The sequence below is a fragment of the Sprattus sprattus genome (assembly GCF_963457725.1).
Source record: "Sprattus sprattus genome assembly, chromosome: 8".
Taxonomy (NCBI): domain Eukaryota; kingdom Metazoa; phylum Chordata; class Actinopteri; order Clupeiformes; family Clupeidae; genus Sprattus; species Sprattus sprattus.
The window spans coordinates 19,335,913-19,361,104 of record NC_137927.1 but is presented as its reverse complement, the minus strand read 5'-3'; the positions used below and the strand labels follow the sequence as shown (position 1 = coordinate 19,361,104).

Sequence of the window (25,192 nt, the reverse complement as noted above, 5' to 3'; positions counted from 1 at the left end):
ACGAATATAACAACTGCCCTACCATAGATCCTGAGCAGCACGATACAACAACAACGCAAAGGGCAATAATGGCTGTACCTTCATGCTTATTTCTGAGTGGTAACCACTTCAACATAAATGTGTTTGAGAAAACACGTGTGCTTAAGAAAGCTTCATGATTATCAAAACAACCTGACTTTTAAAATAAATAATTTCCTGCTAAATTTGAGTTACACTATAACAATAGTGTTTTGTTAGTGTCACATAAAATCCTTTAGTCAATGCATTAACTTATTTCATTACTTAGTGCACAGCAAGTGGGTTCTCCTGCCTAGTGCTAAAGCCCATCTCTATAGCCAGAGCTAACCCATGCCTTGAAACAATGCCAAAGAAAGGGATTTTCAAGCAGCCACGGCTAGCTACCACACATATGGAAAGAAGGCCCCCTTTGTTTTGACCACATGGAAACGCTTTAAGTGAACTGAATTGATCATTATTTTGCATGCTTAAATCCATTGACCGCGGTTATGCTGCATAGTTGCTAGCTGTATTTATAAAAGACTGAAATGTCAAGCTGTACATTTCCTCAAGCTGATGAATTTTCACACGAGCAATCATCAAGGGTCTTTCCATCAAAGTCAATATTAATCAGTAACAAACAGTCAGAGGGAGATAAGTCATGCTTTTTTTAAATGGGAAAGGGGAGGGATTTTGCGAAGAGGAGTTTGATCTAGAGTTTATTGCAATCTACTTAGTAAACCATGCTCCCATAAATAGTTCCAAGCCTGGTGCATTTAGCGCAGGTTCATTTTTTTCCCCTTGTCCTCTATATCCCTTGTTGACCTGGACCTCAGTACTGCTCAGCTGAATCTGGGAACAAATAGGCCTCCATGATCTGCGCACAGGATCGGCCAGGTGCTATAACAACACAAAATACCTTCAATCGTCCTTGTTAGTAAGCTCCCAGGCCTTGCCTTCATCTGCCTGTCTGCTGGCTGTGAATGGATCCTGACAACTTTACAGTAATTACATAACTAATCATACTGTGAGGTCCATGACCAGAGAGCGCATAGTGTAGACAGAATATTGATGTATGTATTAGAGAGATAGGAATACAATTCAAGTGGAGTAAAAGTGTCAATGGTGCCACTGACAAATAACTTCTCTTCATGACGCAAGCTAGGCTGTCTTTACACATTTCAAATTCCTTTTTGAATTTTTTAAGTTTTTGAAAATTTCATTAAGAGCCTTAATTGACATGATCTCGGAATTGAAAAACGTATTACCAGGCCAAGCTAAGGTGATCAGTGTCCTCGGTAGGTCGAAACATCTAGCCTATCAGACTGCCCTCTTGCCCCCTATCAGGAAGTAGTTATATATTTTGCTGGTGTCTTTCCAAGGGAAGCACAATAAATTGTCTTCCCCCACAGACTGACGTTTATGCTGCAATTACTGTGTGAAAGATGTTCTGAGGTTCGAAGATGTGTTCCTTTCCAACTTCTGTTAGGCTGCTAAAATGCCACATACAATCTCAGATGTTATTTTTGATATTTGAACACATGACCATATGCTTGCACAAAACACACTGCTGGATCACAAAAGCATTTTAACATAAGTCTCTATTGCAGTTTGTAAATAAAAAATGGCCTCGCTTCGATCCCCATAGCCTTGGCTGGATGAGATGAAGATAAATGAGTGGAGATTTCATGAAGACAGGTCAAACAGCAGAGACGGCTGCTGCTGCTGCGGGGGCCTCCTCTCTGACAGCCCGGCCGAGGAAGAGTGGGGGGCAGGAGGGGTAGTAAGGGAGGGTGGCGGCACACAACAGGAAGGCTACCTGATATGGACATGGCAGCCAGATCGCGAGGGCTGGAGGCCTTGTAAGGGAACATCTGGCTTTATCGTGGAATCAGTGCGTACTGTTCGCATAAACAGAGCCGCCCCGCGCCGGAGCCCTGGAACACCGACCAATAACAAGCATGTGAACGGTGCTGCCGTGCGAGTGGGGGCTGCCATCTATCACGCCGGCACCCCCTGAGAAATCGCCTGTTGACAAGTGAATCATTTACAAACAAGTGCCCGACTCTGGCCCCAGGCACGTTCCCTTACACAGTTAGCGAAGCTGTCACTTGCTGCAAACGGCACCGTGCGTTGCACTTTGCAAGCCCCTGCATGAATTGCACTTCGTTCAGGTTGGCTTTTAAACGCAAACTGGAGCCGAAACAAGCTCCAATTAAGGTATCTCCATTAGGTTTTTTGATCAATTTACCCTTCTAACAAGCAGAAGCTTGTGTCATAAAAAAATCCTCATGTCGTGAAACAACCACCCAATGTCGAGTAGTGAACACCATAGAACAGGGGTCTCAAACTCAGGCCCGCGGGCTAATTTCGGCCCCCAAAGCGATTTTATCTAGCCCGCAAAGTTCCATTGATAAAAAAAAAGTTCAGTGGATTTAAATGGGCCACCCCAATGTTTACCGGAAAATCTGGCCCCCCAATGACCAGACTGGTCGTCATCGGCCCCCGGGTAATTTGAGTTTGAGACCCCTGTCATAGAAGCTCTAGGACTGGTGCTCGAATGGGAGGGCTCCTTCTTCCACATGTTCGTGGACCATGAATGGTGGCCTTGATGAACATGTGAGGTGACCACAGCACAGGAGTGGGGGACACAGCTCAATACTCTTGCAGGAACTGAGAGAGTTCTTAAGGATCATAACATGAAAGATTGTCGGACACAACGTGGCCGGAGAACATTAGTGCATCACTGCCAATACAGAGCCCTGGTGTTCCAGCGTTTCAGCAGGACCTGGCACAGGACGGGAGCCGACACACATCATACAACGCTACTCTGAGCTCAGCTTCACTCATCCCTGACTCTCAAAACACACACGTTTGTTGCAGCCTACTTCTCAAGACGACAGAGGATCCAGCGATAGTCTAGCCCACTGAAGGCTATGGCAATCTAAGGGATGGTAACAGTGATAACCTAAAAGCAACATGCAAATTGTCAAGTTCCCAGGCCAGAGGCCAGACTGCTGCAGTGGCTTACACCTAGAAAAACATGAATGTGCACACAATCTCTCTACACAACTATGGAAGCATAGAGGAAATTAAGCCTTACTGCAGAACAGAGGCCTTGGTCGGTCTACAAGTGGCTGAGAGGCACGGAGAGAAGTGTCTGGGTTGCCAGAGAACAGTCAAAACCTGTCCAAATCACATCTCCATCACAAAGGGGAACAGAGGGCAGCAGCCAGCACCCACACAGAGAAGCCTGGGAATTCAGGGTGAGTCACAGCTACAAGAGGGCCTGATACCTACTCACATGTAATGGGGAACCTCTCCCATTGACAGGCTCATGGGAGCAGATTATTAAATTGCCATGCAACCTGATATTATCAGATTTCACTCGCAATCTGCCATTTTAACTCAATCTGCCATTCTGATGTCCCATCTCGTCCAAGTACATTTGAGACCAACATAGATTCAGCAATTCTGTTGTACACTCCCTACAAAGGGACATTTATGTACATCTTGAGACAGCGTACATCTTCTTTCAAAACAAGACTATCAATATGACAGACTTGCACGGGCCTCTTAAAGGGCAAAGTATGAAGAAGCAAGTCTAATTAAACAATGCTGGACCCAACTGCGTGTATTAGCCTATGTAGCGGCTCTGAGAGAGAGGCATGTGTTTTGCACTCATTCGCACTCTGACATGGCCACAATCTTTTGCTGCCGCTCCACATCCAACTTGTGGCTGAAGAAATGGTCACACTCCAAACCCACTTCGCAACATGTTTACTGGAATATATTTTGGAATGCATTTGACATTCAAACTGTATAGAATACATCCAGCATGCACAGACGACTGATAAAAGAGTCATGGAAATATCAATTAAACACAGGGCCTATGCAATTCAGTGAAAGAAAAACAGCGTAAAAGCATAAGGCTATTTACAGACTATGCCTAAATTACTCAGACTTCTCGGCAGAAAAACAGGAGGGAAACAAAGTTACCCACAAACACACACTATACAAAAATGCCTTTTTCAGCATGACTATACACACACACAGTCCCACAGCACTCACTGGTCCTGAGCCACAGAGGGAAATCCCTATCGAAGGTTGCGATAGCAAAAACTGTAATCAGGAAAACACAATTAAGAGTGACATTTAGGTCCCAGTCACGTCAGCCATTTAAGCTGACATTTCCTTCTCTACGCGCACCGCTCGATCCCTCTGACCATATAGAGCGACCACAGTGAATCTGAGCCAGTCGGCACGGCAACAATGGCTGGCCAAAGTCACTGACATTTTGGTCAGCAAAATAAAGATAAAACACTTCATTAGTCCATACAAATAGAGGGAAAGCAAGCTTAATTCTTTCAGAAAGCGTCAATCTGACAGGATGTCCATCCATGGGTAAACCTTTAAATTGAGCAGAGAAAAAAAAGCAAAAACTGATATGTGTTTTGCAATGCGCCATAGTAGAAACGGCTGCGTTTTTCTTTGACCAGAAAGCACCGACATTTCATTGTTCGCAGAGATTAGGAACGCTTCAGAAAGAGAGGAAAGAAAAGAAAGAAAAAAAGACAGAAACTTAACACACGGGTGTGTGTGTGTGTGTGTGTGCGTCGAGCAGTGATTAAGGGGAAAATACCTTGGGTGGAGATGCCAAAGTCACATCTCAGGAATGTGATGGCAACAAGAGATTCCATTACTGATGGTGGAGAAATCCAGCACTCTGGCAAGGCCGGGATCGAGCGCAGTTAAAAGCAGCAGCATCCACAGCCTTGCCTGAACATCTCCTCGGAGACTAAATCAAATCAATCGCTGGAGCATGGACACAAGGCCATTAGGTTCAGCCTGCTCTCTGGCTACAGCAGGTCTCCTACACAGACATGGGTTCTCTATTGTTATTGATCCTCGTCATGGTAACAAAAGCATTTACTATTCCAACTCAGGAAAACATGAAACAGGGAGCAAGTGCTAAACTAATTCCAAACATCTATAAATCCAGTCAAAAATGTTTCTTTTATATGCTTTTGTGAGTGACTACATGGGTTCAAGTCATTTGCTGACTACAAACTATGAACATCATCTTTTGTATTGTCCCTCCATCAACCTTTTAGAGGAGTACAAATTATCCTCTGTAGATGGGGGGTGGGGTGTTCAACATATGGAGTCAATCTGCACCAGACCAACATCTCCTCCTAAGGGGGCGGCATTTAAAGAATGCAAAGGAATGCTCTGTACTTGGTCCCAAAGGTTCTTTGAAACTGTTATCACTGAGCAGTTTTGAAAATCACGTTTAATTCGAGTAACACGGCGAGGACACGGCATCCTGACGTCTAATGAGTGACGAGCAGAAAGCACAGAGGCAGTGCATGTCATCAAGGCTAGTAATAAATCAAAACATTTTAAGTGGCACCAGTCTTATCGCAGGCTCTGACAGAGACTTAAAATACAGATATGGGTATGATTGTGGAAAAAGCCTGGGGGTTTCTAGAGAGAGAGAGAGAGAGAGAGAGAGAGAGAGAGAGAGAGAGGAGACATTGTGGTGTACGAAAACAGGTAGTATTTCTGATAGGCTTGTGTGTCGAGAGGGTCAAAAGAAGAGCACATGACAGCATGTGGGTAGGTCAGCCATGTGGCCTTAGTGTGACATGCCTTGTGGGCTGACATACACAGTGTTCCTGGGTGACAACACTGATGAGGCTTCAAACTGTCCATTCCGCCCGCATCGGTGCTGGAGGTGTTTTGGATATGTCTGAGGAGGACTGTGTGGTTCCGATCACATGAGGGACCAAAAACAGCCACCATGACTCCATGACAAAGACCCTATGTGTCAGTGCGATACAGTTAGCAAAGGCCAAGGCCAAATGGGAGGTAAGGTCTGGCAAACAGTAGCACCTCTCCCGAACCCCCCCGCACACTCTCACACATGCACACGCACACAGAGAACAGCTGTCATCATTCTCCATGTGCTACTACAAACAAAGGAAAACAAAACACGTCCAGCCTTTCTTCGTCAGCCAACCTAACACTTGGTTAAGACTAAGAGGGGGAGTTTCTATAGTGTTGAGTTTCTATGGTGTTTTCAGACCAAAACAAACACCAACCCTCATTCACTCCAAATGTTTTTAGCACATTCTCCCAGGTGCCCTTCACCTCCGCACACCACCACTAATTACAGGACCTGCGCACTTCAGTAAAGCGGACCAGGGCTGCGAGTGACTGGTCCAGGAATCGGAGCAGAGCAGTCCCTGGTCAAGGCCGGGGGGGGGGGGGGGGGGGGTGTGTGTATCTCTCTATACGTGTGTGTGTGTGTGTGTGTGTGGGTGGGCCACGCGTTCTGATTTCCATCTAGAACACAGTGAGCAGTGACTGAGTGGGTGAGCTGCGCTGGGGGAGCGTGGGGGTGGCTCTTTGAGTGAGAGTGGGGTGGTGTAGGGGGGGGGGGGGTGAAGGGCGTAGCATGTGACTCCAGTGGCTGCCTATCTCTGCCCTCATTAAGGCGCTGGGAGGCTGAAGAGGGCCACTTGTTATCTTTAATGACACAACATGTCATTCTTAACTTTTCTGCGCACACACCCTGGCTACGCAAAAAAAAAACACCAAGAACCGAAACTAAAAAAAAACAACCACACACATTTGCTACGCAAGAAGAGCCACAAACACACACACACATGTGCACATGGTGGAAGCAAACTCTGCTGAGCCTAACAGTTGGTTTTGCTGCTGTGTCTTTTTTTGAATCCCCTTTTATTTGCAAAAGGCCAGATGCTTCTGTCTCTTTTTCTGTGATAGCCTGTGTCTGATCTGCAGACAGAGACTGGGGGGACAGTGCAGTAAACAGACAGAAGAGCCCAAGACTAAACCATAACTACCTACCAAATAAATCAAACAGGCTGTGCCTCTTAAGCCTGGAGTGAGTGCTGTCCCCCCCTCTCTGGTATGTCCTGCTCTACAAGTACAGCGAGTCAGACAGAGAGATAAAAGGGGAAAATAACACGTAAATATCTTGAAAATCAATCAACAAACAATCGATCAAACTCACAACCACATTCTGTACAGGAATTAGAGATAGCTAGGGATTAAGGGCACAGAAGAAAAACTATTTGCTGGTAAAGTATTTAAATTTGTATCATTCAGACTTTTTCACAGTCAAAAGAAACAAACAAATACACAAACCTTTGAAATAACATAATGCATTTGTTACGTAGGATAGGATAACATAACATGATATTTTCACTTCCAATAGCATCTGTAAATGTCTAAAGCATATAAAAAAATAGGTAAGAGAAAGGACACGCACAGAGCGTGAGGAACAGAGGGAGTAAGGGAGGGGTGAAAGAGAGCAAGAAAGGCAGGTTCCAGTGGATTAAACTAGTCGACAGACGGTGGATGGAAGTCTAATGCAACCTCAGTCAGACGGGATACCACTTTGGCCGACACAGGAACCTTCCTCAGACGCCAGAGATTGATTCCACCTCCACCTCGGGCAAAATCTCACTTATGTCATCAGGACCCAGGTTTCATTTAGGAGCAGGGGGCAGAGAAAGAGGGAGGAAGGGACGGGAGGCTGGTGGTGCATGGTGCAGTTGGCGAGGTTGATGGGGAGAGAAGTTCAGAGAAATTTTAAAGCTTTTGTCTGCGTTCTCCAGTGGTGAGCAAGAGAGTGAACAAGGGTGTGTGCTTTCTGAAAAAATGGTTCACCGTTACCTCAAGAGCCAGCTATCCTTGGACACTGGAGTCTAGCTTTTCACAGCAGTGACTAACAGCGCTTCATAGTTTTGCCCTTTTCAGCTGGGTTTGCCCTCAGCAGCTAAACACACAAACCTTCCTCTGTAGCCACCACTGACGTCAGCAGTCACCTAGCAACGGTCTTTTGGTGTAAGAGCGGCAGTGCTGACACTGTTTTCAGAGAGAGAGAGAGAGAGAGAGAGAGAGAGAGAGAGAAAGAGAGAAAGAGAGAGCGAGCGAGAGAGAGAGAGACAGAGAGGGAGAAAGAAAGAAATAGACAGAGAGAGAGAAAGAAAGAAAGAAAGAAAGAAACAGAAACAGAGAAAGAGAAACAAAGAAAGTATATCGAAGAGTCTTAACATTTTCTCTGTAAGTTCTGAACATATTTTCAAAAGGAACTGCAGGATGCCTATGAAAAAACAAACCACTACAATTTGACAAATACAAATTCTCTTTCCCTCTCTCACTTTGATAACCCTTACAAGAGCTTGACAACAAGAAACTGCTTTTGAAACGGAATACACACACTCAGCAGTCATTTTAGCATAAACGATTATCCAATCTTAGCTGAATGAACAAATGAGCATCTAAGGCTACGAGTGCATGCAACATGCACGTGCCAGTGTAAATAAAGGATGTAGACAGCCTTCCTAGCCATCCCCTGGTGCGGTAACTCACCCCTGACCTCCCACCGAAGTCGCACGCAGCTCTCGTTCCCACTCACTCCACCAAGTACCCCCCAGCCCCCTCTCTCACCCTCCCCACAAACCAACCAACCAGTCCCTGTGCTGAACAAACAACTTTTTTCCCTCTTGCTGTGTGTGTGTGTGTGTGTGTGTGGTAGTGGACACATACAAGGTTCAATGACCCCCTCATGGACTTAAAAGCTACTAGGCCACCTTAAATGTTTGAACTGGAGGGTGCCTTATGGTGCAATAAAGCTTTCGGGATAAACCATGCAGAAAATCCCAGATCCACTTACACGAATGAGAAAGGAGTGGCGACTGTGACACTCATATGAGACAGGGGGCTGGGGATGTGCAGCTGTTCAGAGGCAAAACTGCTTTTGTCCTTTATTGAAGATTAAACTCTCTCTTTTTTCTCTCCCTCTGTCCCTCATGATCTCCCAGGCCTAGTGCAATAAGGTAATTCTCAGCTAGCACATGGTTGCAGCAGAGTGCTAAAAGTCATAACTTATACAAGTATACGGTAATTCTCACAGGCATAGCACACACCACATATATGAACGCAGGCAGAGTTGAATAGGGAAAGAGAAGGGATATGGCCGGAGACTATGATGAGGGCAGTTCACTTTCGCAGTCCAGCTGATATGTCCTACATAAAAAATAGGACATATTACCAATGCATGCTATGTAAAGAAAATAAGGATTCTATTTTTGGGCATGTTCTTTAAGCACAATAATGTAACAATTTTTTCTTTGCCAAGAACAAGCACAAACATGCAGGACACAACAAATTGTATTTATACTGAAAAATAATTTTGTGTATTGGATGACATTATGGAATACTCAATGTACTGACTCGAGACGGACGAAAAGTGAACATGAATGGTAAGACAGCTCTGTCCGACACGGTACAGTGTCTCTCTTTGCTGTCAGCAACAGCCATTAGGTTTACCCGAGGCAGAGCTACCCTGAGCCCTACACAGAGCAAGCTAATTGCCGGCGATCATGACGCAAGCGGTTTCCAAGGCGACAGAGTTTTGGAGTACCCGTTCTCCTGCATTTTCTCATCTGTTTGCACTCACAGCGGCAGGCTCACAATACAGCCACTGCATCCTGTTTCAGCGCACACACACACACACTCACACACACACTCACACACACACACACACACACTAGCACACACACACACACACACACACACACGCACACGCACACGCACACACACACAGACAGGCAGGCCGACACGCTGCACAGAAGGCTTAACCCTTTCCCTTCCCTAGCGCAGCTAAATAAGACCATGAAGGAGAGGCACACAGACCTGTAAACACACTCAAATGACCTAAAAAGGAAATGCAATGGCTCCTATGGACTAGTCTTATTTATGAATTGCTGCAAAAGGTACTTTATTTGCAAATGTATGGAGAGTGATGATGTTCAAACAGTTTCACTCATTAAGAAGTAACAAACAATAAACCCTGAGGCCTAAGAAAACTAAAGCTTATAATAGTGTGTTAATATAAGCCAGTGTGGAATATTCCCCAATTAAAACATTCTGATGATGATACAGAAAATGATGGGCTACATCATAATTCATAGCCTGTATCCACATCCATTGCTGGATTAAGAGAATTTCATATAATGAGTTTTGGGAATGCACACAATTTAAAAGCTAGCTGTAATTATACATTATTATTACATAAATTATTGAAAGATAATATTTTCCTAAAATGAATGCCCATTGAATGTGAAACCCACAAGGAATTTATGACATTTCAAACGAGGTACCAAATGTAAGGTGTGCAAAACATGACGGCAATGCTTACTAAAACAGGGGATTTGCATACATAAAGTACTGACTCAAACTATTAACACTAAACCCAACCCCCCTCGAAGAAGAGTGTGTTGTCACGAGGGCAATCAGTTTAAAAATGATCTCAATTCCACATTTCCTGGCAAATGCACACATTCAAAATGTGAATTAATTTTAGATATACAATGTTCACAATAACTACACCAGAGAGTTTCTATTTCTGTTAACAAATGTCACTCTTTAAATGTGGAACCATTATTTTCTAAATTATGACTTGAAATAAGTTTTCTCTTGTATAAATGTCTTATAATAGATTCACACACATAGAAACACACACACACATTCATCTCTTCAAAAACTGATGTAAGGAATCCCTGGTTAAATACACTTGCACATCTTAACAACAAACAGTATTTAACAGTACAGTATTTGTTGTTTACCTCTAGGGCAATAATTTAAATAGAACTAAAAAGTCACTATTTTATTGATATTTTTAATAAGTTCTAAAATGTTTGCAAAAAGCATTTTTTTTTGTGTGCAAAATAACTGATTCCAGGCTAAAGCGATGTGAGCGTCTTTTCAATACAGGAGATTTTCTTTTGCCTTCCGACCCCCCAGTGTGGTATGAGGCTCACTACATTCTACAAGGCAATAAGTAAAACTAGGCTCATTTTTTCTCTCCACAGTCACACTCTCGTACGTCAGCGCTCAGTGACGTCAATGTTATATCATTCCACATGGCTTCAGAGCGGGAGAACGTGACAGCAGTGAGAGGCGCTGCACTCTGCTGCTCCACCGCCTCGCGCTTATTCTCTCACCCACCTACCCCCTACCCCCCAACCTCAGCCCCAGCCCCCAGCCCCCACCCGCAGGCCAGCTCAGCTCTGCAGCTCTCCTCCCTTAACCAGCCCCCCACACACACTTTCTCACACACACACACACACACACACACACTGACTGCACCTCTCGCCGTCACACAACCCAGACTTAGTTAAGAGCCTTATACACCCCATGCCTGAATCACCTGCCAAAAAATGCTACCAGAATCAAAATCTTTCTTTGACTCTCCCCCATTGCAACAGGAGGATCGCTGGGGCTACATTGACACACACAACATAAAGCACACATGTTTTGAAGTGGTGAGAGGGTGCAGTCCTGTCACTCGCCAAACTACAGGAGGAGTAAAGATGTTTTAACTAAGATTCTATGTCTTGTCAAAATACAGAATACCCAAAATGATACAAAGGCAAATACCAGGCCTGAGAAAACACTACAACTGTGTACTCCATATCACAGTTTTACTGTTGCAATACGGCACAGAGTCTGAGAACCTTTGAGATTTTAAAATGCAAGAGTGGTGGTGCTAAACACAATCTATGCTAAGTTACAGGATCATTTAACTTATAACATAAGTATGAAAAGGCTAGCATTTTGCTAGCTGTTCCATCGTTAGAAGCATATAGCAAAAGTGTGTTGAACAAACTACACTTAAAAAGAAAATCCTTTGTTCATTTCACACGCGGACCCCTACGCATCCTGTTGTGTTTGTCATTCCTGATAACAGGCTGAGTGCATTTGCTGAACAATATGTTTTTAAGGGAAGTTTACAGTGTTTCTTAAAAGAATCAGTGAATTTCCACCCAGCAGTCCCAGCTCATCTCGATGACTCATCAGTTCATTCTTCTCATTCCTCAACATTGACGTGCAGAGATCAATCGATGATGTCCGTCACCAAAAGTGAAATGCCACAAAACAAAAACAAAAAATCATGGCAGAGTTTATCAGCTAAGATATGAGCAGACAGGCCGCCCAGTTGCACCACAACCCACTAAGCATGCTCAAAGTATACACACTTTCATGAAAGCCCCAAGGAGTAACAGAACAACCTTTAAAACCAGAGTGTCTTGTGAAGATTAAGCAGAGTGCATACATGTGGTGTAGGCAGCATGGACTCATAGGGGCTCTAAGTTGCAAATTAGCCAAGATCAGCATGGGCCCTTGCGAAATCAAGATCCAACCAATAGGATAGATGCAATTGTTCATCAACCAATAGGATAGATGCAATAGTTCATCAACCAATAGGATAGATGCGATAGTGCATCAACCAATAGGATGGATGTGATAGTGCATCAACCAATGGAGATCTGCTAAAGTGGGCTTAGAGCCACATGCTGCTTATAATGCAGAGATTCTGTTTACATATAGTAGCATAATACATTATTTCAACCAATTCATCCGATAATAATTCATTTTAGATGATGAAAATGGATTGCATTGTAAAAGATCAGATTTCATAAGAGAACTGAAATAGTGAATCCGGTGCTAAAATACACTAAAACTAACTTCATACGGTCTTACATGTTCACCAAGAGCAGTTCTCAAATAGGAAGGCTGATATCCTTGCTCACTAGGTACAGTCTGAATTATAAGATTTGCAACCAAGAAACAGAGGGGATAACAAAAAAAACTAAAACAACTCGGTAGATGGTACAGACAACTTTCTGATTAATAACATGCAAATATTTTCGTTTGGACAAAACCCCAGAGGTTAATGTATTACACTGCTGAATTGTTCTACTCTGCCATAAGATGCATGTCAAACCTTCTACCATTACACCACACTACTGCCATGAAAGACAACTTCTAGACTACATAATGAACGTCGTACGCAAACGTTATAATTGCCGTTAACTAACATCCAGAAACCACAGGTGACAAAGATGGCTCTCTGGGGTCTTCAAGAATCTTTCAGTTGTAAGATGGGATACATCAGAAAATATTGTGCAGAAGTGCAAAATGATTATATAATGAAAAAAGAAAGTGATGCGTATTTTAGGGATATAAAAAATATATTTTAAGGATAATTACATAGAAATAGTTTCACTAGATCTTATCCTGGTTCCAAAACAGTTTCCCATTATCCATTGTTTGTTGTTGTAGAGACATTCTACCTTGTCCCATGACTTTTTGACTGACACCTCTGCTGTGAAAACAAAAACACAAATCCCAACCATCAGGCCTGATAAATTATGAATGGTGCGTCTCGCCAATGCTTCATTAATATGTTATGGCTACATGGTTAGGAACGGCAGCACCACAAAGTGCTATTCCCTAGCATAGCCAGTCAAAACCAGGAATAATTCCACACCTCGACACACACAAAAAAAACAGATGTCTTCCCTGTGACAGAAACACTTGTTCTTTGTTGCGTCTCTCCAAAAACTCTCAACTCTTGTTACTGAACAGTACTGACCTCTTGTCTCCTGAATAAGCTCAGCTATAAAATGACCAAATCCTGCCAGAGGTGAGCACATGCACAGTACAAACCCATGACACCACTTCACCTACACGGTCATGAAACACGGATGTGCATTATATAAATACTAGTGCTGTCAGTTTAACGCTTTATTAACGCCGTTAACGCAAACCCATTTTAACGCTGTCAATTTTTGTATCGTGCGATTAACGTTGTTTAAAAAAAACGTTCTTTTTGGCCTCGCAAACTGTGTATTAGGCTAACGAATGGTGAGTGCGATACGGCAACATTGATGATAAAAAGCTTCTGAATAGAAAGTTTACTTTTAAAAGTTGTGTTGTGCAAAAGAAGCGAGCTTCACTGTTGTCTGAAAATGTCAACAGGCAGCTGGCTGAAAGCAAAGAAGTAGTAGGCTTAGCTTTTAATGGTAACCTAACTGTTACGTCTCTTTGTTTTTGAAATAAGAGGCCTGACTTCTATGTTCCCAGCAAACTTGAAAAAAAGAAGATATTAAGCCATGGTTTAACTGCACTATAGGCTGAGTCCTTGTGCACTTTATCATTTTATTTTGTACCGCACTGTTTGGCAATGTTGTGTTTCAACAAAATAAAACATTTGCATAAAGCAAGCCAATCCACTTTTCCATGTTGATAAGAGCATTAAAATTAAATAAAAATTATGAAAAAAAAAAAACAATTGAAGGGACATTTAGAATAAATCAAAAATTGCGATTAATTCTGAGTTAACTATGACAAAAATACGATAAATCGCGATAAAATATTTTAATCGTTTGACAGCACTAATAAATACTGCTTATTAAGGTGAGTACTTGACCAATGAGCCGTTGGAATGCTACCAATTCTTGCCAATATCCTATTCATGGTGACTTTATGCAAAATAACTGGTCGGACAATTAAAGATTTCCTGATTGTATTACAAAGCAAGGTGAGTTTTGTTGTTGTGGGTGCTGAACACTGATCACAGGGCCCAAAGAAGCCTAGAAGGCAGATATTCTGTCTCAGAACATGATGCACATGCGAGTATAGAGCAAGCTGGATGAAGTCATCTAGGGAGGCTCTTTGCCCTAACACTGAAACATTTTCTGTAAAAACACTTAAAGTGAAAATGAAGAAAAAGATGCAGAGAATGCATTCATTCATGAATTAGAGCTGTGCTACAAAGTCTATAGACGATAAAAATAACTAAAACTAACCTTGTAATATACTTATTTAAATTACATAACGAATAAGATGTGAACAGTGACAACAGCAATAATAATAGGTTATGGTTAGGGTAATTGGCTATAGAAAATATTAAGAAATTATTATTAATATTAGAAATATAAAATACACCAGTAGCAACTGAGCAGTATACTGAAGGCTTTGGTTACAGGTTTTGGCTGCATTTTGAGCACAGGTCATTTTAATGGTCCAACATAGCAGACCACCCCTCGTGATCACCACATGATATCTGATATATCTCTCAAGATTTGAACAGAAGCGATATCCCCATACCACAAGCCATATGCTTCTCCCAAATCTACATTTTTGCTTATGCTATCGGTTGTCAATCTCACTACGATAACATGCCCCGTGTTATCAGAACCCCAAACCTCATTAAAGGTTCTGAAGGGAACAAAACATTTCCCATAAAATATGAATACTAACATCATCCCTCAAAGTAAAAAGGGTGACTAATGTGGAGTCCAGGTTTAAATCTTGAAAGTAACCACACATAGTTTGGCTGTTCTCAAGCCGGTCAGACTTGGTCTGATTATGATCTACAGACTCACATCTTCAAAATGGCTAAGCCAACTAAGAGATATGGCAGTAAACCGATGTCACCCTGAATGAATGTAATTCCCGGCCAAGCCATGGCAAATGTTAACTCGAGTCCAGAAGATAACTTAGCTGTTAGCAGGCAAGAGGAACAAATTATCTTAGTCGCAAAGAGAACATGTGCACGTTGCAGCAATCTGATCAGGAGGGACATGGCGATGACTGAGGCAGTTCAGGTGTCTTACACTAACCTTACCTGGCTTTTACACAACTTTCAATTTCTCACGTCTCCAGATATGCCATAATGGTTATCATTCGGTGACACAGGATGTCAGACATCACAAATGTCCTTTTTCATGACAGGCATGCCAAACATGTCAAACAATAGACAGAAATAGCCGGTGGACTGCTTCCAGTGGCCACAGCGTGGCCTGCTTTCCCTCACGTCACACTCACCAACACTGTGACTCCTTAAATCACTGATATTAAAGGCTCTCGAGCAGGCTGTCAATTACCACACTGGAAACCCCACACTTAACTTTGTTTGCTTCCCTAAATATTCCGCCAAGAGTATTTCTTATGTGATGAAAAACATGTAAACATTTTTAGTGGTATCTTTAAGTTCCAAAGCAGGCATTCTGAGCAAGAGGGTGGCGAGTGTATTTTTTCCTAAATTCATTTAACCTGAATCAGGGTAGGCTATTTGAGGGGCACTCAAGCTGTCAACCCTCACACTCCTCACTCAATTTCAATACGTTTATCTTCCATGGTTTACCTTCTATCTATTAGTAGACCACCCACCGTGTGCAATGGGATTCATCTTCCTGTTCTCTACACAGTTACAAGAAAATATAGGCTTGCTGGTTTTGTTACTTAAAACAAAAGACATTTATGAGAACAGTTAATAATACTAGCAGACTATCTCTTTATTGCCAGCACCAAGGTCACTGGACTTTTTTTTTGGTTTAGGTACATAAACATTTCAAACGCTGTGCCTGTTGTATGGAAGGCTAAACTGTCAGAACCATAATCCTGCCACAGCAGGTTTTAAACATGGATGAGTTGGTCGTGAACTTGGGACAGTCATTCACCAAGAATGCTATTAGTCACAGGTGTCAGGGAGAGCACCTGGCAGTTGTATTCATGGTACCAAAACAAAAGACCGGAGGGCATATGCACACGACACTAATCTCTCAAGTCTAGTCTGTGAAACAATAGCAAACCAGTTTTTTTTAACAATCCTGACGCCTGGGTGTGGATGAAATAGGCCAAGTTGTATTTTGTGAGATTCGGAAATAATTCTAGATTGCAATATAGATTGAATCATGCCACGGGCCTACACATTTTTAAGTAAACACAATCCAAAACTGGCCATTTAAGTATCTGCTGATTCTTTTTATTGAAATAAAATATGGCACTGTGGTAGATTTTAAGCTGAAATCAGACATTAATTTCAGACATGAAAATCTTGAAGAAACTCAATATAAACAAATCAGACTAGAAGAGCATTTCATTTTTCCATATAATCAAGGAGGTAAACGGCAGCAACAAAAGCCGAAGACAGAACACATTCAGCAGGATCCAAAAATAAAGAGTTCACTTTTTAAATCAACAATGACCTCTGACAATATGACGACACAAGAATTATCCTACCTCCATTAACTGCTGTTTAAGGGTTTGGTATTTAAAATGTATAACTGCAACAGTCTCTTAAAAAATCTTGTGCGTCTCATTTGTCATTGTTGGTTTCGGGTAAGCTAGGTCATCTGACAGTAAAACGTATCATTATGAATCATGAATTAGTCTTGAGTATGAGGTTTGCACTGTTGTACAAGTCTAATTAGACATGGAGGTGGGGTAGGATAAACAGAATTCCTCCAACCATGTTGGGCAAATATTGGCTTCCATTACTATTGCACTTTGACAACATTGGTAAATCAACGCGTCTGAAAGATTAGTCAGACGCGTCATTTGATGATCAGCTCACAAAAAAAGGCATGACTGGGTCACAACAGAAAATACTTTTTTCACATTTTCTCCCAGTTGACAACTATTTACTGGTGTCTTGTTCCTGTCAGTATACAGCCCACGTCTACTTGAGCTAAGTACTAAAATGACTTGTAAATATCACTGTAATGTCAATGTGCAATAGTGTCCTGGTTGTTTACTTTGATGATCACTCGGGTGAATACCTGGTTCATATGGGGACAGAGTGCTGGGACTTTTAAAGAAGGGCAGCTAAAACAGCATGAACATGAAACTAAATGTTTCAACAAGGTCATTACATTACATCAGGCCTTGGTCCTCATATTGTTATGATTTGCACTTACCTATTTGATTTGCAAACATTTGCTATACCTGTGTTAACTTTGCACTTGACTATTTCTCTAGACAGGCAAACATCAACAGGGGACTATGCTATACCTCTGTTAACTTTGCATCACAGCTTACAAAAGGCAAGCAGAGAAAACCGAGTAACAATGCACACTTGTGTCATCTGACCCAACGCCTTACAGTAGTTTCACAATGGATGTGCAGTGAATGAGGTGTGCTAGACATGTAAAATATATGCAAAAGCTCCAGCTGAATCTCCTAGGCAACCAGGTATCAAACACACAGTCGGACTTATTTATGCTATTTAAATCCAGCTACAAATACCTTAGATTTAAACTGAACAGATCCAAAGTACGTGGAGTTCAAATGCAGTACAGACCTACACAGTCCACATAAATTGATCTCCATTGTCTACTTACGTGCAACTTCTCCTTCTTACTCATTTAATACAAATAGTTGACGTTCACCTGGCTATGTAGATGACAATCAAATTCAGTGTGAGACTGTGGGTAATATTTGTCTATATTGCACCCCTAAATCACTCAAAATGCTTCTGTGGAGATCTTTCTTATAAATTAAGTATTTTATTCGTGTTGAATAAAATATGTTGTTCGTAAAATTACATTTAGAATTAAGACATGGCAGACAAGACCCTAAGACAGCAGAGCTATGGACAAGGGGCCTAAAATGTATGCTTACAACACTGTCCTTGGGGAGAGCTTACAGATATTTAAACATCTACCAAGCCCTTAACCTGTGGCAGTTTGTGTTGCTTGTGGTCTATCTGCATACTCCAGGTAAATCAAAACAGTCATGCCAGGCTTTTCAATCAATAGGCCTGCTGAAGAACCTCAATGAGGATTTTTGCCATGGTTAATGTAGGGAGCTGAGTATGTGTGCACAATATCCGTAATAAATGATCACAACTCTGGCTCTGCAAGCAGAGGCTGTAGGGTGTATATATGTAGGCTGTGCCCAATAAAGACATGCACAGTTTATCTTGTCTGACGACAATGAAACTATAAACCAACAATTGTAAAGGGATGTGTTGACCTGAATGTGGCTTCATGTTACACAAATGAAACCCAACAAATACTTGCAGATTCCCCCCAGTTTGAAGTTGACAAACCAGTAGTCAAGTCAGCAGGGCAAAAAAAAACACTTAATCCGCATTCATGTTAAGTCAAGCATATTATCTAGACCTAAATTATACTAAACTTTCCATTACTGTAAGATGACAAAAGGTAAACTACTACCAAATAAAGTTTTTATTTACTTCACACTATATGTAACACTAACAGCTATTTATTCAATATTTTCAATCACTCCTTTGAAAAGGAAAAAGCCATCCAACCCATTTGGGCATAACCAGACCCTGTACTGTGCATGAGGCATCACTAGAATATTTACAATCAGGGCAACTGTGCGGCAAAAACTGAGATCAGCGCAAAAAGGCCATAGGCCATCTCCAAAACCTTGTTGACATATAGCTCACTGAATGTTGAGAAATTAATGAGGGTTCATTCACAAAACCAGTCACAGCATAAATACAATACCTGAGAAAGCTTACTGTTTAGTGTTTGGATTAAACCCTAGAATTTATGGCTGTGATGACATTTATCAGATTCAGGTATTTAGTCAAAGTCGAGAATCACCATTACACTGAAAGAGGCACAGTTATGCCGTTCAAGAAAACTACCTGGGGCGCATCAATGACAAATGGTGAGTCCCAGTGTTATTATAGGTGATCAAAACTGGACACTACAGCATCGGCAATAAAGTAGGCATAATAAGGAATATGTTCTAAATGTTCTGGATAAAGTTACTGTTAGTTGATACTAGGCCTTAACGTGTGGGTTTTCTCCATTACTGGCAGGACATTCGATATCTTTTTAATTATCCCCCTAATTGATAATACTGAATTCATGTTACTTAATTTAAGATCTAATATCAAAAAGGTTAATCTTGATTTACGCGCACACACAAGCTGCACACTAGCGGTCTTATTTTGCTTGTCAACACCAGAGCTTTGAAGTAGAGGGGCCTACTCCATGTAGCCCCAACAAAAGTCTTGAGCAGCAGTAAGTTATATAGGAAACTTTTCTAACCACCTTGCCCCTGTAATGAAGGGTTTCTATGTAGATATATGTAATAATATATCTACATTTTAGACGGAGACAGGCCCTTAACCGCACAGGGTTGTGATAATACCTACCTGTTCTCTGGAAATGCAAGGCAGTGACGGTCTTCGGGGCATCTTACAACTGCCATAATAGCTTGTTGACGTTTCTCCCAGAGAAACACAGCTGGACCTCCTCCTCGGTCTAATCACAGGCACCTTTTCCTCGGCGTTGGAGATCCTACTCGGCGCTTCCCTTGGGGGGGCGTAATGGTCGAAACAGAGCGCTAGAAGAGACCCAGAAACCCCTGCCAAGCACGCCAAGACTGGCCTCAGACACAGCGGCAGGCAGCTGAGACTCGTGAATGAGACCAGCCACACCAAACTGGCGAACACCAAGATCAGAATACTATGTTTGAGTTTCAAAGTGGGGATGAGAGTCAGTAAACCCACACAGCCCAGTACAAATAACAACCTGCCCACCATTTGCATCTGATGTTGCTCCTCTCCCCACTGTAAAAACCGCAAAACCAAGAAATCTCCAAAGTAGCATGATGCTGGAAGTGCCAAAAGCCAACATCTACTACTTTCTCTCTTTTTTCTTCTCAGATAAAAGGTCAAAAAGAAGTACGCACAACCTATGCTAAATAGAGGACTGATGGACTGCGAGAAGCGAGACAGGAAAGTCCGCAGATCCAAGACGCCGTGTTCACTTGGTAAGCTCCTGGTTATCAAAAAAGACACCGCAAAAACTACAAATGCACCCGCATAGAGAGCAGACACCCGGAATAGTCTGGAGTTTAAAATATCCTCATTGCAAAATCTACAAAGGTTGAATAAAAATCCCCTTTGATGGTCTTGTTTCAACGGGGTGACGCAGCTCTTCACATAGCCGTTCCTGAAGCTCTCTGTGCTGTTTGCGTTGCCAACCCCATCGTGGTGCCTGATTTTACTGTGCAAAATCTCTCCTTCCTCTCGTACAGCCATGTTTTCGGCAGACGCTCTTTGGATTGTCTTTAAAGTTTCATCTCCCCGGTTTTTCCGTGAACTATCGGTTCAGTACATGACAAACGCACTCCATAATCACTTAAACGTGCTCAAGCATTTTGGCTAGGAGGAAAAGAAGGTGAAATGTTGTTGTTTTTTAGCATCGGCGGACTCTATGTCGTCGCCTATAGGTGACAAATGGTAAAACAACCAAGGCTCCAACACAAGCACGCGCTCTGCAGCGTGGCTCGCGCTCACTTCAATTTTATATCTTTGACCACTTAAAACTTTTTCGTCGTGGTAAACAGACAGACTAAAACCGTTACAGTGCTATTTTGCATGAATTTGAGCGTTAATAATAATAATAGTAAATAAATCGTGATGATAGAGTCTGTGCCGACCAAATACCTATTTTTTTATTTAATTTAAAAGACATTTTCAAGAATGTAAATAGAAAAGGGGTTTTCAATATGTTAAAATACCATAACATATGTTTCATAAAATAATATTTTCCCTCAGTTATGAAATGTTGTAACCTTTATTGATAAAGTTGATGAGACCTAGGAACTATTACAGCAAGCATGCATGAATTTTGTACAGGGCATTGTCTAAAGGTGTCTCCTGTCATTCTCTCCATCTTGTGTCTAACATTACTACATTACCTTTGCAGTGACAAAATATGGACAAAGTGCAAAGTGTAAGGAAAGCATGAAATTGTAGCATGAATTGTAAAAGAAAACAATAGGGTATTGATGCAATTGGACAATAATTGTTTTCTTAGTGTAATAATAATAAACATAAACGAACAAACTGGGTGTTGAATTGTTTTCAAGGATATTTCTTAAACAACACTATCAATTCTGACCTAAGCCCCTTGATCAGATCCATAAACTGTAGGTCAGGTCAAGTAATAGATCAAGCTATATATCCAGTGGTAATGATGTGTGAAAGGCTGCTTTTTATATGGACAGGTGTCATTCATATTCCATCATTGTGCTTTGATATGAATTTAGTAGATTTTTTTGCTAAATATAAAACTGAACAAACCTTATACCACAGCTTGGTTCGTTACATCTTTCTTTCTGTGTGATCATTTTCCCCTTTCAAAGTCACAATTACTTGAAAACCAAGTTGTGATGAGGGAGTATACTAAGAAATATGTTTGTGTAGCCTCTGTGGAACTATTCCTCACATGCACTGAATGCTTCTTCGGTTTCCAGGAAAAGGACATATGCAGTAAACTGGAAACTAACCCGTGGCTGAACCTGGCCTTTATAGCTGTTGTAACATCAGTCTACTCATTTGTCAATCTTTTACAGCTGTAAATTAAGAGGAAGGCAGTAGACTGATGAATGTAGTAGAATGTAAAAAAAAAAAAACCACCATGATGAGCTCTCTGTCATTCTTTGATACACGCACAAATACATACTGAAATAAAGAACCTTCAGTGAAGTAGACTAACACCTGGCACACTAGTTGGTCATAGGATTGGCGACAACCCTAACATTTATGGGGCCACGAGCACAGCAACAAGCAAAATCTGTTGCACATGAACTTAAGCTTCCGTGTTGCGTGTGGGAGCTTTGAGCTGACCCACGGTTTGTGCTTAGGATCTTTTTCATGGTATTAAATTAGCAAAATCATTTTGCCAAGTTATTAAATTAGCGTTAGTTCATGCTCTGCAGACTTTCTTGTTGCTTCGCTCGATGCCCGTCAATGAAATTAGGGCCCGTGGTTTGAGCCCTCAGGTGGGTCAGTCACTGCAGCAAAAGCACATTTCACCATCACTCATGTCAAAGAAATAACCAGGGCTCATCAGGTAAGCCACATATAAACATGTCAAACAGAGGTCAACACAATACCACAATAATTGCACTATTAGTCATGCCATCGATCCCTTTCAGATTTGACTATTCAAGTGCAATATCAACATTCTAAGCTAAATAATGCAAGCAAATTGTATTTGATTTTATATGTTTCAAACATGATTTCAAACTATTTTATAAATTTTAAAGGATCGATCTCACATGTCAAAGTAGAAATACAAATGATCTGGGCCTATTTGTGCACATCCTTGGTAAGTAAAATGCCTTTACCCTTTCTTGTGCAATTTATAGGATACATGAATTCCAATAGATAGTAGACATTGAAGTTCAATAGAGACTGAGGGCTTGGGATTTTTAAATACTAGAAACGCTAAATAATAACCTTTGCAGACATTCATGACATTTGAATCAATGTGTAGTGCCACCTTTGGGCTGCACACGTTAAGAATTCTTTGGGCATGTTCTTTTCGGCATGTTAAGGAGATTTTCTGTGCATTCATAAATTAAAGGCACAGTCCGCAATTCCAAATTCAATGAATAGCTCCTCTCAGTCCACTAGCTATCCGTTCTGTAAACCTCTGGTGTTAATACACAGTCCTAGCTCTGTAAAAGAGAAACAAAGTGGTTTGGACAGAGCAATACACTGTTTGAGGCAATCGGCTGATTTTGGTGGCAGAACTGCAGACTGTACCTTTAAATAAGAGAAGAACTGCACCATCAATTTTCAAGACTCATCAGTCACTCATCTTGACGACCAACAACAGCGTAATTCCACTTCAGTTTTTACATTCCTTCAAGTTTACAATTTTCTGCAGTTTCGCAATCAGCCTTTTTCTCAATTTTCCTGGTGTCTTTTCTTCTCTCCATACGACATCTATGATACCCTTGACTTAAGAGCATAATGCCAGCTTTAAGCAGCTCTTGTCGATATCGGGCGCTTTTCCATTCTTCAGGTGTCTTGTTGCCTTCCTCACTTTGGCTCTGCTGGGCTCAGAAGAATTCATTTTTTTCTACTTTATCTGGCAGTTCTATCTCTGTTGTGCGTACTGGATTGCTAGGGTTCTCTTCTCTCTATTAAGTACTTAGGTCAAGTGCTCTAAGCCCTGTCTGGTTTGACTTTTGTTTCATTAAGGATCTCGCTGTGTTTATCCATTATTGCAGCACTCTGCCTTGGCCTTTCATTGCTAATATCTTGGTCAGGGTGTCAGTGTCTTCATGTGTTGTTTCCTGGCTGCATTTACAGCTTCCTTTACCATCTCTGCAGTCAATTGTCTTTTATCCGCTCTAACCTGTCTTTTAAATTCCCTATATTTCGATCTGTTTTCTATCTGTTGACATCTTTGATTTAGTCTCCCTAATCTTGTGGCAGTTAACTTCTGCTTGATGGCTTTCCTTTGATCTATAAGGGTCCAAGCTTTCTGACTTATCCATAGCTTGTGTTTCTTTATCTTGTACCCTAGCACCGCTTCTGCCAAAGGCTTTTTCCATGATCTCACTTTTCCTCTCCACTTCTTCTTCTTCACTCATTCATGGAATTAGCTGCATGCTGAACCGTTATCTCTCCCTTAGTATAGTGCTGCTTTACCTGAGCTCAGTTTCATTATACGTGCTCCTACCCATCGGCACTCACTAATCCCCATCATTTAGATTTTCATCTTGTTAATCACTCTTGCAACTTGTGCAACTTTTCCTGCAGTATGCATTATTCTTAAATTCCAGTTCCCGATTCTACGCTGAGTTTTCGGTAGCACTAGTGGTTTGGCTGGGTCCTGAGCAAGGTTATCATGCTTTGCCTACTTTTGCAGGGTGGCCCTGTGAGAAGGTGAATTCTCCCCCTCCTCACCATGGCAAAAAGGGATGGTGCCCTTTAAGACTTTTGGACTCCTCCCCCATAATGGTTGGGGATGGCGCACCTGATTCCAGCGTTTGAACTAATGAAACTAACGTGGCTGTGTCTTATTTAAAGGGTGCCTCATTCTCAAGAAGGAGAGAGGTGAGAGAGACACGACAGAGTGGAGAGGAATGACGAGAGGTATTAGGGTAAAGCACTTCCCTGTTTTTAGAAGGTGTATGTGTTCTGTCTAGATGTGTGGACAGCGTTTGCCCTGTTTTATGCCTGTTCCTTTGTGCTTGTTCTGTGTGCCTTGTTTCTGTGCCTTGTCTTTGTGCCTTTTGATGTGTTTAGTTCATGTGTTTTATGTTTGAGTGGCTAGCTATGTACTTAGCTTTGGGCTAGGTGCCTGGGCCTAGTTTGGGGCCTGGCTTGGGCCTTGAGCAGGTGCCGGTAATTGGGCCTAATCGGCCAAGCAGGTGCCCAGGGTGCCATGCACTTCAGTGCCGGGCGGTACGGCCTGAATGTTTTTGTTTGTTTATTTTGGGGCACTGTGTTGGGGTTTATAGCCCTTGTAAATAAATATAAATATATATATATATATATATATATATATACATATATACAACTACCATCTCCTGCACTGTTCTTCAACCCTTCACCACCCCGTCCAGTCGACACATTCCCAAACAACGTGGGGTGACCGCCCCGGTCCCTCACAGGCCCCAATGCTGACTGTTTCTGTTTCTGCTTGGTTTTAAGGGGGCAGGTGATTGCTTGGCCCACCGCCCAACCCCTATAAGCTGGGGCTGTTCTCTGCTTGGTCCCTATCACTCAATC

General features: G+C 41.9%; 1 protein-coding gene across 1 annotated transcript in view; it reads right to left on the bottom strand.

The window, feature by feature from the left end:
- The window catches only part of pde3b (phosphodiesterase 3B), a 46,519-nt gene extending 25,714 nt beyond the window's left edge, over positions 1-20,805 (bottom strand). The window contains exon 1 of the mRNA XM_080843062.1: positions 19,805-20,805. Within this exon, the coding sequence (XP_080699188.1) occupies positions 19,805-20,695 (891 nt within the window). The 5' untranslated portion in view covers positions 20,696-20,805. The remainder of the gene's footprint in view (positions 1-19,804) is intronic.
- Between the last annotated feature and the right edge of the window lie 4,387 nt (positions 20,806-25,192).